A 16,624-nucleotide genomic window follows, 5' to 3' on the forward strand; every position below is an offset into this window, starting at 1 on the left:
TAGTTATGGAGAAGGTTATGTCTTTCCTCGCCTGCAAATAGTTTCTTCCATTAACAGCAACGTACTAATCTACAATCTGGCAAAGTAACAAACACTCCCATGCAAAAAGCTGAAAATGCAGAAGCGGCAGCATAAATAATTTTCTATTGATCTTCTCAAGATGTTTAACTTTCCCTTCATATCAAGATGGATTACTGCTCAAAGGCGCATTCTAGGCAGCCGTACAAGTTCTAGGTATGCTACTGTCTACAGAACTGTCATGATGGGAACAAAAACTTACTGTTAGAAACAAAAGGAGTTATTACATCAGAAGTAAAAGTGTCTGTTTGATTCACTATATGTTACTGAATATTGTCATGCAGAACAAAACAACTGAAACATTTTTGGTGCATTCACAGCTGGGTAACAAATAAAACTCTATCTTGTGCATGCTGGGAATGGAAGGTCCTCAGAGAAGGAACAAAAGCCAAAACAAAAACAGAACACAAAAAAAAAAGTTGAAGTGACCATTCCTGGGAACTTACTCAGAGTCTTTGTTCCATAACCGTCGTCACCTAATCCGGGGATGTCCTGCACGGAAGTCCCCAGAGAGAGCAATGAGAAAGGAAGAACAGCCGCAGAAGAGGAAGGAAGAAGTCAGTGGAGTTGAAATGGATACTACCATGACTGACCATGCAGATGGAGCAATCTGGATCCCTGCTTTCTCTTTTTGAAACAACTTTAAACCCACATTCCACAGTAATGTTCCCCAATGAAAAAGACAGTGACCATTATGTACTCTCTGCTGCTACAGTTAAAGAAAACCAAAACCAAAAAACCAAAGAATCCTTAGCAGATCAATTTTCAGGGAAAGAATATTAAGGGAGAGGGGAAAAAAGCTACATTTCTTCTGATATAATATCAGCATACACATTACATTATTCTGGATACTCAGAATATATAATGTAGGCATGCAGTGAGTGACCAGATTCTATTAAGAGGATTATCATTGCTTTAACTTTACTGTTTAAAATTAGAAGAAAACTGATGAGAAATAGAAAAAGTCACCGAGTGTGGTTTTCAGTTCAGGATTAAAACACTCAACAAAGTGATCAATGGTAATCAACAAGGAGATTAGAACCATCTAGATTAAGTCCAAAAAGTAGTAGACACAAAAATGATTCTGGAATGTTTGTGGGGGTTTTTAAACCAAAAATAAAATTAATGTAATAATTTAGGAGAAATTGTTTTTACCTCAGTTTGGGCCAGTTCTGGATTCGAACATTTTATCTAGGAAAGAACTGGATTTAAAACAACAAAAATAATCAGCAACATTTATGAAAAAGGGAAGAAATTTACACACTGAACTCTTCCAGCCAGAAGCCAAGGTCACTGCTTTATCTTACTCTGAAAAGAATGTTTCAAGGGAAGGGAGTACCAGCTGGATCCAGACTGCAATCATACATTGGTCACAGTAGTAATACCTCACCTGCCTGCCTTTGATATTTGTATGCCTAGATGTGTGGGGTACTGGTGTCATGCGTGTCACCCATTTTTGTGCTGCATGTGACATCATCTCCAAGAGGTTACTTACGTTCTGGATCACTTGTTTCCTGCTCACTCTGCTCCTTGCTCTTGTAGAATGGGAATTTTCGTGAAAAGATGAAGTTCTTTTTACGCTTGTCATTGAATGACTGTGAAGGAGAAAAGGCATGGGGCAAAAACAGGGACGTCTAATTGTTGTCACACTCATGCTGACAAAACAACTAGTTTGTAAAAGTGGAGAGAACTGTAGTGACTCAAACCAGCCAAAACCAAGTGGTTGAAAAGAATCAGAAATGATTTTCAATAGGATTGCAGGTTAAAGGACATAATGTCTTGAAGACTGATCAGTTTTATTACAGATGGGCTCAAGCCACAAACTTCAGATCCAGATTTTGAAACTCCAAAGCTTGGGTTTGTTCCAATAAAGAGTTTTGGTTTAGCCCATTATAATGATAGGATCCATTTACAACATTTGGATCCAAATATGGTCATGGATTCTGATTTCTCCCTCCCCTCCCATCCAAATTTCAGGGGTGCTTGGATCTGGGGTTTTGGTTCAGCCCTCTCCAGGGCATGTCACCTCAGAAGTGCTGAGCACCTGCCACTCAAATTGAAGTCAATGGCAATTGTGAGTGGCTCAGTATATCTCAAGATCAGACCACTGATCTTTAATCATAGTAAATTCTGCCCAGAATTAATTCACTGTCTAGAAAAGAGTAGGCTGTAAAGGAGAAATCGAAGAGGTCCATAGATTCACTTTCAGTAGACATGCACGTTCAACTCTGTGCCAATTAAAAATACATATTTATTTCTGGCAGCTGTTTCAAGTTCCATAAAAAAAGTTTTATCCCCCCCCCCTTAATTTTGAAATGTGTGAGGTACAATTCAAAGACTTGTTCAAGTAATCAAAGGGACAATACTTTCATTTTAGTTTGTACACCATTGTCATTCATTAGTCTTGGTGCATATAGTTTCAGTTTTATATAATCTAGTAATTGAATTCTGCTGCTGCACAATATTTCTGAGCAAATTCAGCTGCATATCCTGCCAAAACTCTGCATATGGCGAGTTAATACTTAGGTGAATGGGCATTTTGTGTGAAAAAAGGTGTTATTTTTGTAGACAGCTGTAAGGTTTCATCACATTATATTAAATCGTAGCAGGATATAGGCATAAGGCATTCAGAGCCAATTTCTTCTCATCTCACTTAAGCAATTAATCTAATTTCTTTGGGACTGTTTGCATGAATAAAGGAACCAGGATTTGGTCCTAAATATACAATTAAATAAGGTCAGCGGCTGATAATATAATTTGTTATGTTAACAGCATAGAAGGTGTTCTAGAATACAACAGATTTCTAAAAGATGTGAAGTCAAAAAATTTAACACTTAAAAAACCTATGAAAACAGGTATTTTACTTGTGTCACAAAAGTTTCATGCCACTTTTACATTTCAAGCATATTTAAACTTTAGTAACTGAAAACAAAAGAAAAAAATACACATGTAGAATAAATGATCCATGAATATCTTTCAAACATTCAACTTGAAATTAATGTAGATGTCATGCACAAGTAATACAGACAGCATGCAAAGTCAAAACAATTCAAACATGAAACAAAGCCAGGGACTAAAAATATGAACATGACAGATCACAGTAATTTGTGGGTGAAAACGGGGTCGACATGCAAATTACATCACTTAAATGGACTGCAGGGTAGAATGGAAATTAAAATGTGTTTTCTGTGATCACTTCTTTTATCTTTCCAAAGCAAGGAATGTAATATGTTAACATTTCCTGGGTTATGAAAATGTTGTTTGTCATGATTAATCCAAGTTTGACATAATAATATACTTTTAAAGGAAAAAATTATATATGCAATAATACCTCAAAAACCAAAGTGGTCAAAAATCATAGTCATTTCATTACCAAATGCCTTTTCAGTTTGGAATTGAAGAGAAGGTTATCAAATTGGTATATAAATATGCTGTGGTTCATAGAAACATTAAGACGAATCACCATTCTAGTTCACATTTATAAAAGATATCCTCTTTATGAAAATTATTCCCCTCAAGCAATCTATAGCAAAAACTGCAACAAGTACATTTCAACCAGAAAAGTGTTGTTATTTTTTTTACTTCTTATGCAATATAGCATGGGACAGCTAGAAGATCATTCTTCTTAGCATATTAAATTATTAGAAAAGACTGCTTTTTCATAGAGAAAGAAAGTATGGGGTTCACAAATTTCCTGGCTTAAAATTCCTAATATGATATTAATTAGGCATAAACCTTGTTTTCTGGCTCCAAGAAAAGACACCAGTATAACAAATGTGCTATCCTGCTATCCTCTCTCCCTTAACCAAATGCCCACTGTGTGTCCAGTTGCATAGTATTGGATTTAATACCTTCCATGTTGTGACAGATATTCAAATAACTGTACCAGGATAATACTATAGTTTTTTTGGCCTTAAAGAATTTCCCTGGTTTTTTTGTGTCAATAACATTTCTATAATCAATTTGTTTTTCTCTATAAGGAGCAGTAAAACATGTTATTTACAAATTATTGTAACACATTCATGTAAAGCTAAACAAAACATCTGATTTTTAACTTAGTAGTTGGTGATAAGCATTGCAGAATCCAGCAGGACATTACTCTGACAATTGTATATTAAGAGAGATCATCCTGTCTTAGAAAAACCCTTTCCACTACTCAACTAAATCACTCTTGAATTCGGGTGTCTTTGCTAGTAAGTTTGATTCCGTATTCTCTGTGTAATGTATCTATACTGTATTGGAATGAGAGACACGGTCTTGATGGAATCTAACGTCTGTATCTTTTTCAGGGTAGTTTTGTAGATGGGAAAAGCTTTCTTTTAAAGAGATGCCTGAAAAGCCATTGTGGCTTCCTAGCACATTCAAAATGCTTTCTTCAGCTAGTTCATTCAACCAACCTGATAGCTCCCAGAGCACTGAAAAGTCACATTGGTATCAGGGAGTGGCTTTTAGAGTTGGAACACATAATCAATGTCACTTTTTCCCACCATGTTATAACAATGGTTTGCCTTTACCTGACAATTTGAAACTGCTTTGCAAACATTAAGTTTCAGGAAATCCCTCAGAGATGGGAGCATTATTATACTCATTTTACAGGATCCTGTGGCTCGAACAGTAGTCCTGGCTCTGGGAGACACAGATTCAATTTTCCACACCTCTGAGCAACATAGTCATACCGACATAATTTGATAGCGTAGACCAAGCCTAAAACTGAATTTTGGTTAGAGCAGGCTCAGATCAAGGTAAATCTGCCAGCCTGGTTTCCCTGTGAACCTAGAGATTTGGAAATTGGGAACGCAATGAAGAAGTACAAGCCAGATAAAAATACCCCCTGCTGCTCAGTTTCACCAGAGGAGGGTAAGTTTTGTTTAATACTTAGAAATGTATATTTTTGTTTCTATTTTTAACATTTATAAATATTTATATGAACATTTGTTTAGTGACAAACCAACCGATAAAACCTTTAATGCCACTTATTATCCAGGAAACCTAATTTTAATCCTGAATGAAATAGAACAGGCACCAAAAAAAAATCACCCAAAATCTACAGGCGAATTAAATCATGAGTAATAAGCAACATCGGTTTTAAAAGGACAAATCTTGCCAGTCAACTTGATGACAAATTTAGATTAGTTTACAAAATGAGTGAATGAAGTCACTGCCGCAGGTGTTGTATATTTAGATTTCAGCATGTCATTTAGTATCTCACAAAAATTTACTCTTAAAATTCACCCATTGGTTTAGATGTGAACACTGCCTTATGGACTGAAAATTGGCTGAAGACTCAAAAAGAAAGTGTAGTGATAAAGGGCAAAGTACCAAACTGGAGGTAGTGTTCCCTTGGATTTTGCTGGGATGGGTGGTGTTATTCTTATTTATTATTGATATTACAGGTAGCTCCTAGAAGCCAGTGCCCCATTTTGCCAGGCGCTGAATCTCCCTCACAGCCTCTGCAGTGAATTCATTGCAATGGCCTTATCTTTCTTGAGTACTCCTTTAGCAGCTTGATCATCTGGTGGCCCCATTGATTGTTTAGCAGGCTTCTAGCTTCTGATGTACTTAATATTTTTGCCGCTAGTTTTTGAGTCATTGGCTAGTTAGTCTTCAAATTCTTTTTTGGCCTGCCTAATTATACTTTTACACTTGACTTGCTAGAGTTTATGATCCTTTCTATTTTCCTCAGTGGGATTTAACTTCCAATTTTTAAAGGGTGCCTATTTGCCTCTAACCACTTCTTTTACTTTGTTGTTTAGCCATGATGGTATTTTTTGGTCCTCTATGTTTGGGGTAAACATTTAATTTGAGTCTCTATTATTATAAATTTTAAAAATTTTCCATGCAGTGTGCAGGCATTTCATTTTGGGGACTGTACTTTTAAATTTCTGTTTAACTAGCTTCCTCATGTTTGTGTAGTTTTCCTTTCTGAAGTTAAATACTACTGCAGTGGGCTTCTTTGGTGTTCCCCCGCAACAAGGATGTTAAACTTAATTATATTATGGTCGCTATTGCCAAGCGGTTCAGCTATATTTACCTCTTGGACCAGATCCTGTGCTCCACTTCAGACTAAATCAAGAATCGCCTCGCCTCTTGTGGGTTCCAGTAGTAGCTGCTCCAAGAAGCAGTCATTTAAGGTGTCAAGAAACTTTATCTCTGCATCCTGTCCTGAAGTGACATTTACCCAGTCAATATGGGGATAGTTGAAATCCCCCATTATTATTACTGAGTTTTCTAGTTTTATAGCCTCTCTAACCTCCCTGCGCGTTTCACAGTCACTATCACTGTCCTGGTCAGGTGGTTGGTAGTATATCCCTACTGCTATATTCTTATCATTGAAGCTTGGAATTTCTATCCATAGAGATTCTATGGCACAGTTTGGGTCATTTAAGATTTTTACTATGTTTGACTAATGCTTTCTTTCACACATAGTGCCACTCCCACACCTGCACAACCGATTCTGTCATTCCTATACATTTTGTACCCTGGTATTACTGTGTTCCATTGATTACCATCATTCCACCAAATTTCTGTGATGCCTATTGTATCAATATCCTCATTTAATACCAGGCACTCAAGTTCACTAATCTTAGTATTTAGACTTCTAGCATTTGCATATAAGCACTTACAAAATTTCTCACTTTTTAGCTATCTGCCATTATGTGATGTCATTAAATGGGACTCTTTCATTTGACTGTTTCTGATCAGATCCTAACTGTACTTTATCACCTTCCATCCTCTCCTCCTTACTAGGATACAGAGAATCCCCATTAATAGATCCTCCCTTAAGGGATGTCTCTGTCTGAACTGCGTGCTCTCCCACACCTGTTGTCTTTCGCCCTTAGTTTAAAAACTCCTCTATGACATTTTTAATTTTATCTGCCAGCAATCTGGTTCCATTTTGGTTTAGGTGGAGCCCATTCTTCCTGTATAGGCTCCTCCTTTCCCAAAAGGTTCCCCAGCTCATAATAAATCTAAACCCCTCCTCCCTGCACCACTGTCTCATCCATGCATTGAGACCCTGCAGTTCTGCTTGTCTAAGTGGGCCTGTGCATAGAACTGGAAGCATCTCAGAGAATGCTACCATGGAAGTTCTGGATTTCAATCTCTTACCTAGCAGCCTAAATTTGGCCTCCAGAACCTCTCTCCTATCCTTCCCTGTGTCATTGGTACCTTCATGTACCATGACCACTGGCTCCTCCCCAGCATTAGCCTGTCTAGATGTCTCAAGAGATAGCAGCTTTCAACTACTTGAAGGGGGGTTCCAAAGAGGATGGAGCTCAGTTGTTCTCAGTGGTGGCAGATGACAAAACAAGAAGCAATGGTCTCAAGTTGCAGTGGGGGAGGTCTAGGTTGGATATTAGGAAAAACTATTTCACTAGGAGGGTGGTGAAGCACTGGAATGGGTTACCTAGGGAGGTGGTGGAATCTCCATCCTTAGAGGTTTTTAAGGCCCGGCTTGACAAAGCCCTGGCTAGGATGATTTAGTTGGGGTTGGTCCTGCTTTGAGCTGGGGGTCGGACTAGATAACCTCCTGAGGTCCCTTCCAACACTGATATTCTATGATTCTATGAAGAGATCTTCTACCTTTGCACCCGGCAGGCAATTCATGATGCGGTTCTCCTGGTCATCGCAAACCCAGCTACCTATATTTCTAATGATCCAATCCCTCATTACTATTACTTGTCTCTATCTAATAACAGGAGTTCCCTCACCCAGAGAGGCATCGTCAGTGCTAGAGGAGACCATGATATCATCTGGAGACCATGACATCATCTCCACTTTGATGTTCTCCTTCCCTGAGACTTTCATCCTCCTCAACAGCACAGCAGCTGTCAGACTGGGGGTGGGACTGCTCAACTGTGTCCCGGAAAGTCTGATCTATATTCCTCTCTGTCTCCCTTAGCTCTAGTTCAGCCACTCTGGTCTCCAGAGCCCGTACTTGGTCTCTGAGAGTCATGAGCTCCTTGAACCAAATGCACACATTCACCACCCACTCACAAGGCAGGTAATCATACATGCTGTATTCAGTGCAATAAAGTGGATAGTCCCCATTCTGTTATGTTCTTATTTACACAGGCACGCAACTCCATGGGATGAAATCTTGCTATAATTATAGTTCACTGCACATAGAAAAACACCCTTTACAGATTACTTAAAACCAGAGGTACTTTTTTTTAAGTTATGAAGAAAACACTGAAGTTTTTAATTAAAAGAACACCCCAAAAGACAGAGTTTAAAAATATGGATGTGTTGATAAACAGGAAGAGCCATCTGGTTTCATGATGGGAATGTTAAAAGGCTGTTTTATAGGCGCTCTTAGCACCAAATCCTGAGCACAAAGTGGTTTGACTTTGTGTGAAATGCCATTATGTCGCAGAAGTCTGGCCTTTCTCCAGTCACTCACTAAATGCAAAAGCATCATTGAATGCTCTTCAGCCATGTTGCCAGGATGGACAAATGCACCACAGTACATCGTGCTCTCAAACTCTCTATTGATGTGAAAAGTGGTGCATGCCTTGACCCTAAATGGCATCATAAGAAAGAAGAACGGCCATACTGGGTCAGACCAAAGGTCCATCAAGCACTATATCCTGTCCTCTAACAGTGGCCAATGGCAGGTGCCCCAAAGGGAATGAACAGACAGGTTATCATCAAGTGACCCATGCCCTGTCACCCAATCCCAGCTTCTGGCAAACAGAGGCTAGGGACACCATTCCTGCCCATCCTGGCTAATAGCCATTGATGGACCTATCTTCCATGAATCTATCTAGCTCCCTTTTGAACCCCGTTATAGTAAAGGTCTTCACACCACCCTCTGGCAAGGAGTTCTACAGGTTGACAGTGCGTTGCGTGAAAAAATACTTTCTTGTGTTTGTTTTAAATCTGCTACCTATTAATTTCATTTGGTGGCCCCTTGTTCTTGTATTATGAGAAGGAGTAAATAACACTTCCTTATTTACTTTCTCTATTCCACTCATGATTTTATAGACCTCTATCATATCCCCCCTTAGTCACCTCTTTTCCAAGCTGAAAAGTCCCAGTCTTATTAATCTCTCCTCATACGGAAGCTGTTCTATACCCCTAATAATTTTTGTTGCCCTTTGCTGAACCTTTTCCAATTCCAATATATCTTCTTTGAGATGGGGTGACCACATCTGCACGCAGTATTCTAGGTGTGGGTGTACCATGGATTTATATAGAGGCAACATGATATTTTCTGTCTTATAATCTATCCCTTTCTTGATGATTCCCAACATTCTGTTCACTTTTTTGACCGCTGCTGCACATTGAGTGGATGATTTCAGAGAACTATCCACAGTGACTCCAAGATCTCTTTCTTGAGTGGTAACAGCTAATTTAGACCCTATCATTGTATATGTATAGTTAGGATTATGTTTTCCAATGTGCATTACTTTGCATTTATCAACATTAAATTTAATCTGCCATTTTGTTGCCCAGTCACCCAGTTTTGTGAGATCCTTTTGTGGTTCTTCACAGTCTGCCTGGTACTTAACTATCTTGAGTAGTTTTGTATCATCTGCAAATTTTGCCACCTCACTGTTTACCCCTTTTTCCAGATCGTTTATGAATATGTTAAATAGGACTGGGCCCAGTAGAGATCCCTGGGGGACACCACTATTTACCTCTCTCCATTATGAAAACTGACCATTTATTCTTACCCTTTGTTTCCTGTCTTTTAACCAGTTACCAATTCATGAGAGAACCTTCCCTCCTATCCCATGACTGCTTATTTTGCTTAAGAGCCTTTGGTGAGGGACCTTGTCAAAGGCTTTCTGAAAATCTAAATACACTATATCCACTGGATCTCCTTTGTCTGCATGCTTGTTGACCCCCTCAAAGAATTCTAGCATCACCTGCAGGACTGCTCCAGAGATTTCTGGATTCACGGGATTGAGCCAGATCTGGGAACTTCATTCTATGATTCCTGCTGCGATGCTATCAGCTGTGGTCACTCTGGCTGGCGTAACAATCCTCAGTAGACTGTGCGTCTTTGATGATGATAAAGGAACAGGCTGATTAAATTTACAGACACCACTAACTTGAGAGGTGTTATAAGTTACAGGATGGACAGAGAAATAAGAGAAAGGAAATTATAATGAGCAATATGGTTGGGAGATTTGACTTGGAAAAATGCAAATTCATACATTTAGGGAGAAATAATCCTAACCAGAAATAAACAAGCAGAGAGAAAAATCTGGAACAGCAAATTAGATGTGAGTTTGTGATATTCTACATAGCAAAAACAGGACCAATGCTATTTTGGATAACATGCAAAGGAATCCCACATCACCAAGGACGTGACAGTCCCTCTCTGAACAGTTCTGGAGCAACTGTGCCTGACATGGAGTATTTGGTCTGGGCACCACATTATTAAGAAATTGCAGGCAATTAAGTGAAAAACAACAAAAATTATTAGGGGGATGGAGAGGCTGGTGTATGAGAGAAGATTTAAAAGCTAAGTCCCCTGATCCTGCAAACACTCACGCACTTAACTTTACACAGATGAGCACCCCATGGAGTTCAATAGGACTATTCATCTATATAAAGTTACTCAAACTGTGTAAGTGTTTGCAGTACCAGGATCTAAATATTCATAACTTGGCTAAGTGACCAGCAACGTAGGATATCATCTTACAACTATTTGAAGGATGTGAACAACAAAGATGGAAAGGATTTATGCAGTGTGGTAACAGCAACGAAGAGTTATGGGATAAAATAAAGAAAGGGGAAATTTAGACTCAACACAAGAAGAAAGTTCTTGACAGTGAAATCAATTAGAATGTGGAATAGTCTCCCCCAAAGGAAGGGAAGAAATCTAGAATCACTTTGCACATTTAAAACAAATCTACTAATAATAAATACTCTGAGGAATAACACTGCACTTGAAGGGGAGAGGGGGAGAGGAAAGAACTAGATGACCTACTAGAAACTGGAGCAGAAAAAGGCCTGAGATTCTGTAATTAACTACCCGCACAGCCGTCACGGACTTGGGCTTCATTCCAGCTCAAGCTCCGAGTTAGACTATCTGAGTCACTGCACTAAGTAATATGGTCACTGTGTAGTTCTCTTTTTTATGGTGCTCTCTACTGCTACAAAATTTAATTGGCATTATTAAAAATTTGATTTTTGTTTTGGCAATATTGTGCCAAGCAGATTGGATAATTCATTTCAAGGGAAATAAGAAGATGGCTTTTTAGTGGCATTCTACGCTCGGGTGCACCATGGAGATGTCTCCCTGTAATTCCATAATGATGAGCAATGAGTCTGCTTTGTCACAAAGCACCAGCAGTTAAATTTGTGTGCATATAATGAGAAAGCATTGGCATGCTGCTCGCTTGTGGGTGCTCATGGCACTTCATATATCTTGCAGTATCTGTTAGAAAACTTCTTTTCATCTTAAATTTAGTTTGGTTTTGGTCAGATGTTTTCCTATCTCTTTTTCATAATTCCTGATGATCAGGAAAGCGTTGATTTGCAACTGAATATTGGTTGTTCCTTAGACTTGCAAGTGAAGTTTACGGCATTGATTTCCATTACTCAATATTTTCAGTTAATCTGATCCACTGGACAACATGTTATTAGTCATGTGTGCTTTTACACAGAACCTGCTTCTCCCCAGTCTTGCACCTTGTGTTAATCATTTATTACCACTACACTTGGGCACTCACCTTACACAGATGTAAACAACAGTGATAGGCAGTGCAGAAACAGGCCTATTGTGTATAAAGAATGATTTACATAAGGAACCTTATTATGCTACTTTTTTGGAGTGTTGGGTAAAGAGAGACCTTAGGACTATAAGCATCAGGTTAAGAATACCTTACTGCACATTCAAAGACTGTCAGTGGACTCAAACTTTGATCCATCCAGTGTAGAGAAGGTAAGTATAATTCCATTCAAGCATAAATTAAAGTTGCATGATTAAGCAATTAAATTAGGAAGAAATTAAGTTATGCATACAGGGCTAGGTTAATAGGCATGCCAGGAATATGACAGGTGCCTGGCTCCTGGAGTCAGGGAATCAGGTCAGATTCTCATCTCTCAGCATTTAAAACATTTGTATTTTTAGACTTCATGGGTGTGATCAAAAGGTTTAAGGGTTTAAGCCAATTTTTAACTATTAGAGATCAGGGTCAGACCTATGTGTGTGGGGGGGTGTTATTATCCGACATCTCCCTAGTGTAGGGTTCTTACACCTTCCTCTGAAGCATGTGGTACTGGCCACTGTCTGAGACAGGCTAATGCACTAGATGGATCTTGGGTTTGATCCACAGTGGAAACTGCTATGTTCCTGAAAGTTTCCAAACATGGCCTGAGAATAAATGACGCAGTGACACTTGCCTGAGTCTGCAGCCTGAAACAATAGCACTGAGAAATATGACCTGCACTATTCATCCCAATGAGGTAGTAACTCTCAAGTCCACTGCTCTGGAGGGCCTCCCACCAAAACCAAACTAATTAGTGGCTATTTTAAATACCTTGACTTAAATACTACTCTACATACCATGCATTTTCTTTTCAATCAGTGGCACAGATTTCCTTAGATGCAGTTGAGAATATGAGCCAATTAATATTAAGTTAATTTATCTGTGCATACCATAGCCTTAGGTTTAATTCAGGACATGAGGTAGCAAGCTATAAAATTAGCATGCACATATAGTTAAATTTAGCTCAAACTTCCTTAGGTGTGGTTTAGGAGAAGAGGCAGCTAACTAGGATGATAACTGAGCTGTGAATTTAGGTGTTCTAAATATGGCCAGCAAATTTTCAATATCACTGTATGTTATAATTAATCTTCAGTTCCCCATATAAAGATATATTGTATTAAATGACTTTAATGAACTCTCTCTCTGGCATATGCAGATTCGTAAACAATATTGAAAAATGCTACACACCTGTATCTTATAGAAAAATAGTGCAATATGCTACACACCTGTATGTTATAGAAAAATAAGTTAATAATATAGTGTACGATCTGAGCAACAGTACCACATCCTGCAGTTAACCATCATGTGATTAAAGTGCTGCAGAAACGGTAAACACTTGATAAGAATGTATATATATATATATATATATATATATATATATATATATATATATATAAGGGTGCAGAAACATTTTGAGTGCCACATTGAAGTTGGCCTTTGACTGTTTAATCTTACAAGCTGCCTGTATGCAGAATAGTTCTTCCCTATGTGGATCAAGTCCATTCTGTTGTGGGTTTTTTTGCATTTCTTTTACCTTCCCCACATACTCATATGTTGCATTTTGTTTCATATCATTTATGCTTTCCCTGTCCTATGCATTAATACAATGGAGCCCTATTTGGATTGAAAACCCTCCCTGAGAACAGTTCTTTTCAAATAACAATAATAAACAAGTTTCCATTTTTTTTTAAATGCATGAAAGTATTTCTATTGGTCTTATGTTCAACAAGAGCCTGTATTTTCAAAACATACATTTGGGCCCAAATTTGACCTGACAGTATCCCTTTAAGATTCGCAGAACTATTTCATTATTAACACGAGTCTCTTTTAGTCATGCCGACTCCCTAGAGATGTCAGTGGTGTACATTGAAACGGAAGACTCAAGTCTTCCTTTACTTTCAGCTGCAAGCTTGGCCCAGCAGAATGTATTATTAAATGATTGTACAACTGTGTAAAGTGCTTTGAGATACCCTGGAATGATAAGAGACTAGGCATTGAAATTGTTGTGGCTGACTGCTATTCCATCACCCACATTTCATTTCATTACTTCAGCAAAACAACAGGCTAGAGTGTTGATGTCAGCAGTCTCTCTAATATTTCTGGCCAAAGCAATGAGAGAGAGCCCAAAGGAGCAGGGCAAGGAAGGAGAGGTGGAAGCAAGAGGCAATGAATGGGCTCAGGACAAAGCTTAGAGTTACTCAGAGCCAGAGTCCTAGAGTCAACTTCACCACTGGCTTACACCAGCTTCTGCTGTCACAAAGCAGGGAGCAAGGATCTGGTGGATGCAAAGCCTGCTGGCGAGGGGTTGCAGTGGAACAAGTAAGACCCAACTTCTCCTCCATCAGTTGGGTCTAGAGGTGGCCAGCACAGTCTGAACTGTGGTGCTGGCAGGGGACAAGGGTGGCCCGGGTGGTATTGAGATGTGCTCATTCCACGCGTGCCCACTGCAGCCTCCATCTGTGTGGCACCCAGGGAGCCTCTGGTGGAATTTAAAGCTGCCTAGCAGAATGCCGGGAGAGAGGGTAGGGGTGAAGATGGTGCCTGTATGTGCAACTAACACCTCCCTGTGCTGGGGGGGTGGGGCGTTTACCTCAGATCTCTGGCAAACAGCTCTAGATGCAGAACTGTCAAATACTAATCTCCTGGTTCAATAACAAACATTAGTCAGAAATCCCAGCGCAGCCAAGATCTCTGCTCTGCACTTTGCTTCTTATTATCTCCATCCACTCCTTCAGGCTTCTGTCAAAGCACTGATCTTTGAAAAGTCAATCAGTGAGAGGTTTCCCTAGCAGGTTTAACTTCTGTGAAGAGCCTGGGTTATTTATTTTTTGTTGTTTATTTTTATTGTTATTTTTTTCAATCAGTGGACCCGTCACACTGCATACACAGTGTGCACGTGCGGATAAATGGAAAACAGAGAAACTCTGCTGAGTTTCTGCCAAAAACAGCATAGTGATGTCATTAAAGGAGAAACAGGCAACCACTACAGTTTACATATTCTTGCTGGAACAGCTATGACATTACAGTAAATGCTGAAGCCCAATTCCCATCTGTCACCAGGCTGGTGGTGTCCCAAGTGCCCCCTGAAGGCCTCAGGACAGCCCTACAATTGGCCGCTCAGTTCCTCAGTTAACTTGAAGAAGAGGCTTTTACAAGTCCAATAACAACAGCCCTCCTTAGGATCTGGTTATTAATTTAAAGGTACAAAATAAACACACAAATCTTCCCTCCAGCTGGGCACAGCCCCAAACTCCCCTGGTGTCTCAGGGCTTTCCTGCTTTTGCCATTTACTCCCAGCCCTTTCTAGCTGGAGCGACTCCTCTGGTCCCGGCTCTTCCCTGCAGGAGCCTCTCTCAATCACTGCAGTTTCTCTAGACAAAGCCTCCTGAGCTTCTCCCACTCTCTGTAGTTTCCTGCTACCCTGGATGAAGGAACAGCTGAACTCTCTCAGGTGTGCTTCTGCAGTACATCAAGTTTGTCTAGGCCCAAGCTCCCGGCCCATGGAGGGCTAAGCAACCTTGCTAACACCATCCTACTCTTGCTTTTTCCTCACACTGGCAGCGTTGCTTGATATTGATATCAGACATAGAGGAGGAGGGCTTCATTCAACATCAAGATTGTGAAAAGAGGAGAAAAAAGTAACCTACTTTACAGTTCTACAGAAGGGATTTTGGTCACTGATTTTCCCCTTTGGCCTCCTAACATGGTTAATTTGGACATAAAAATGTCGGACAAATATCTGTATAATGAGGACACAGGTGGAATATGCTGGGGTCATACAATTAGGCTCAGATTCAGGAAATCACATGAGAACATGCTTAAATCCACCCTCGGAGAGTCCGTCCCTATTCAGGACAGCACTTAGGCATGTAATTGATTTAAAGCACACATTTAAGTCCCATTGACATACATGGAACTTAGGCATGTTTTTAAATGCTATCCTTGATGCTTTCCTGAAGTAGGGTGCTCTTCTACCTTTTAAAATAAAGTAATTTGAGTAAATTTAATGCTTCTTAGAAAGGTAGCTTTGTTTATTCACAGGCCATGTTCACCATGGTCTACAGTAAGGGCAGGCTTCCCAACATTGCCTCAACAATGTGTCTTAACCCTGCCCTGGAAGTCCACACTTCTACATGGGAAGGAGTAGTTTAGTTGCAGTGTTGATGAAATCCTTGGCCTTTTTGCTGAGACTTGCAGATAGATTGCAAATGAGGCCAACTGTATTATTTAAAGGGACACTTTTAACTTGAAAAAAAAATCACACTTCCGCCTGAAGAGTTTCTATCTAATATTGTCAAAAGTAACCCCTTAAGAAAACTGTTATTAGAATGGATTCAATAATATTTTTATCTCTGTTTCTGTGCATTGGACATCGCTTTGCGGTTCCTCAATTTCACTCTTGGTTTTGACAATGCATACCTTTTTCCAGGCCTTGCAGAAAGGAGTTCACCAACAGCAGGGCTGAAATGGAAGAGGCAACAGGCAGGTGTGTGCCCAGAGAGAACGTAGCTGACCTGAGCTTCTTTTGAATTGTTGCACTTAGGGCTAGAGATAGGTGACATTTGTCAGCCTAAACTTAAAAGAAAAAAAAAAAAGCAGACTTGGATCAACTGAAACATTTTGCAAATTTGTGTCAAATTTGCCAAATTTTTTCAGTCGAAAAAAATGCAGAGAAAGTCAAAATGTTTCATTTTGACAATCAAAATGAAACGTTTCGATTTTAAATTACTTTTTGCTTTGAAATATACTTCAATTTTTTTTTTTAAAAAAAAAGACACAAACTCAAACCTAAAACAAAAATTTTGTTCAACCTGGAATGA

The 16,624-nt window shown here is 39.4% G+C and overlaps 1 protein-coding gene across 13 annotated transcripts in view; it reads right to left on the reverse strand.

The window, feature by feature from the left end:
• Positions 1-16,624, reverse strand: part of DLG2 (discs large MAGUK scaffold protein 2) — a 1,449,547-nt gene that overhangs the window by 27,578 nt on the left and 1,405,345 nt on the right. For 8 of the 13 annotated variants that reach the window (XM_043528333.1, XM_043528345.1, XM_043528361.1 and 5 more), the window contains one exon: positions 1,574-1,673. In XM_043528333.1, the coding sequence (XP_043384268.1) occupies positions 1,574-1,673 (100 nt within the window). Of the gene's footprint in view, positions 1-524; positions 571-1,573; positions 1,674-16,624 lie in introns of all 13 variants that reach the window. The other 5 variants (XM_037889053.2, XM_037889104.2, XM_037889046.2 and 2 more) reach the window with 1 other exon arrangement.

Source organism: Chelonia mydas, chromosome 1 (genome assembly GCF_015237465.2).
Source record: "Chelonia mydas isolate rCheMyd1 chromosome 1, rCheMyd1.pri.v2, whole genome shotgun sequence".
Classification (NCBI taxonomy): Eukaryota; Metazoa; Chordata; order Testudines; family Cheloniidae; genus Chelonia; species Chelonia mydas.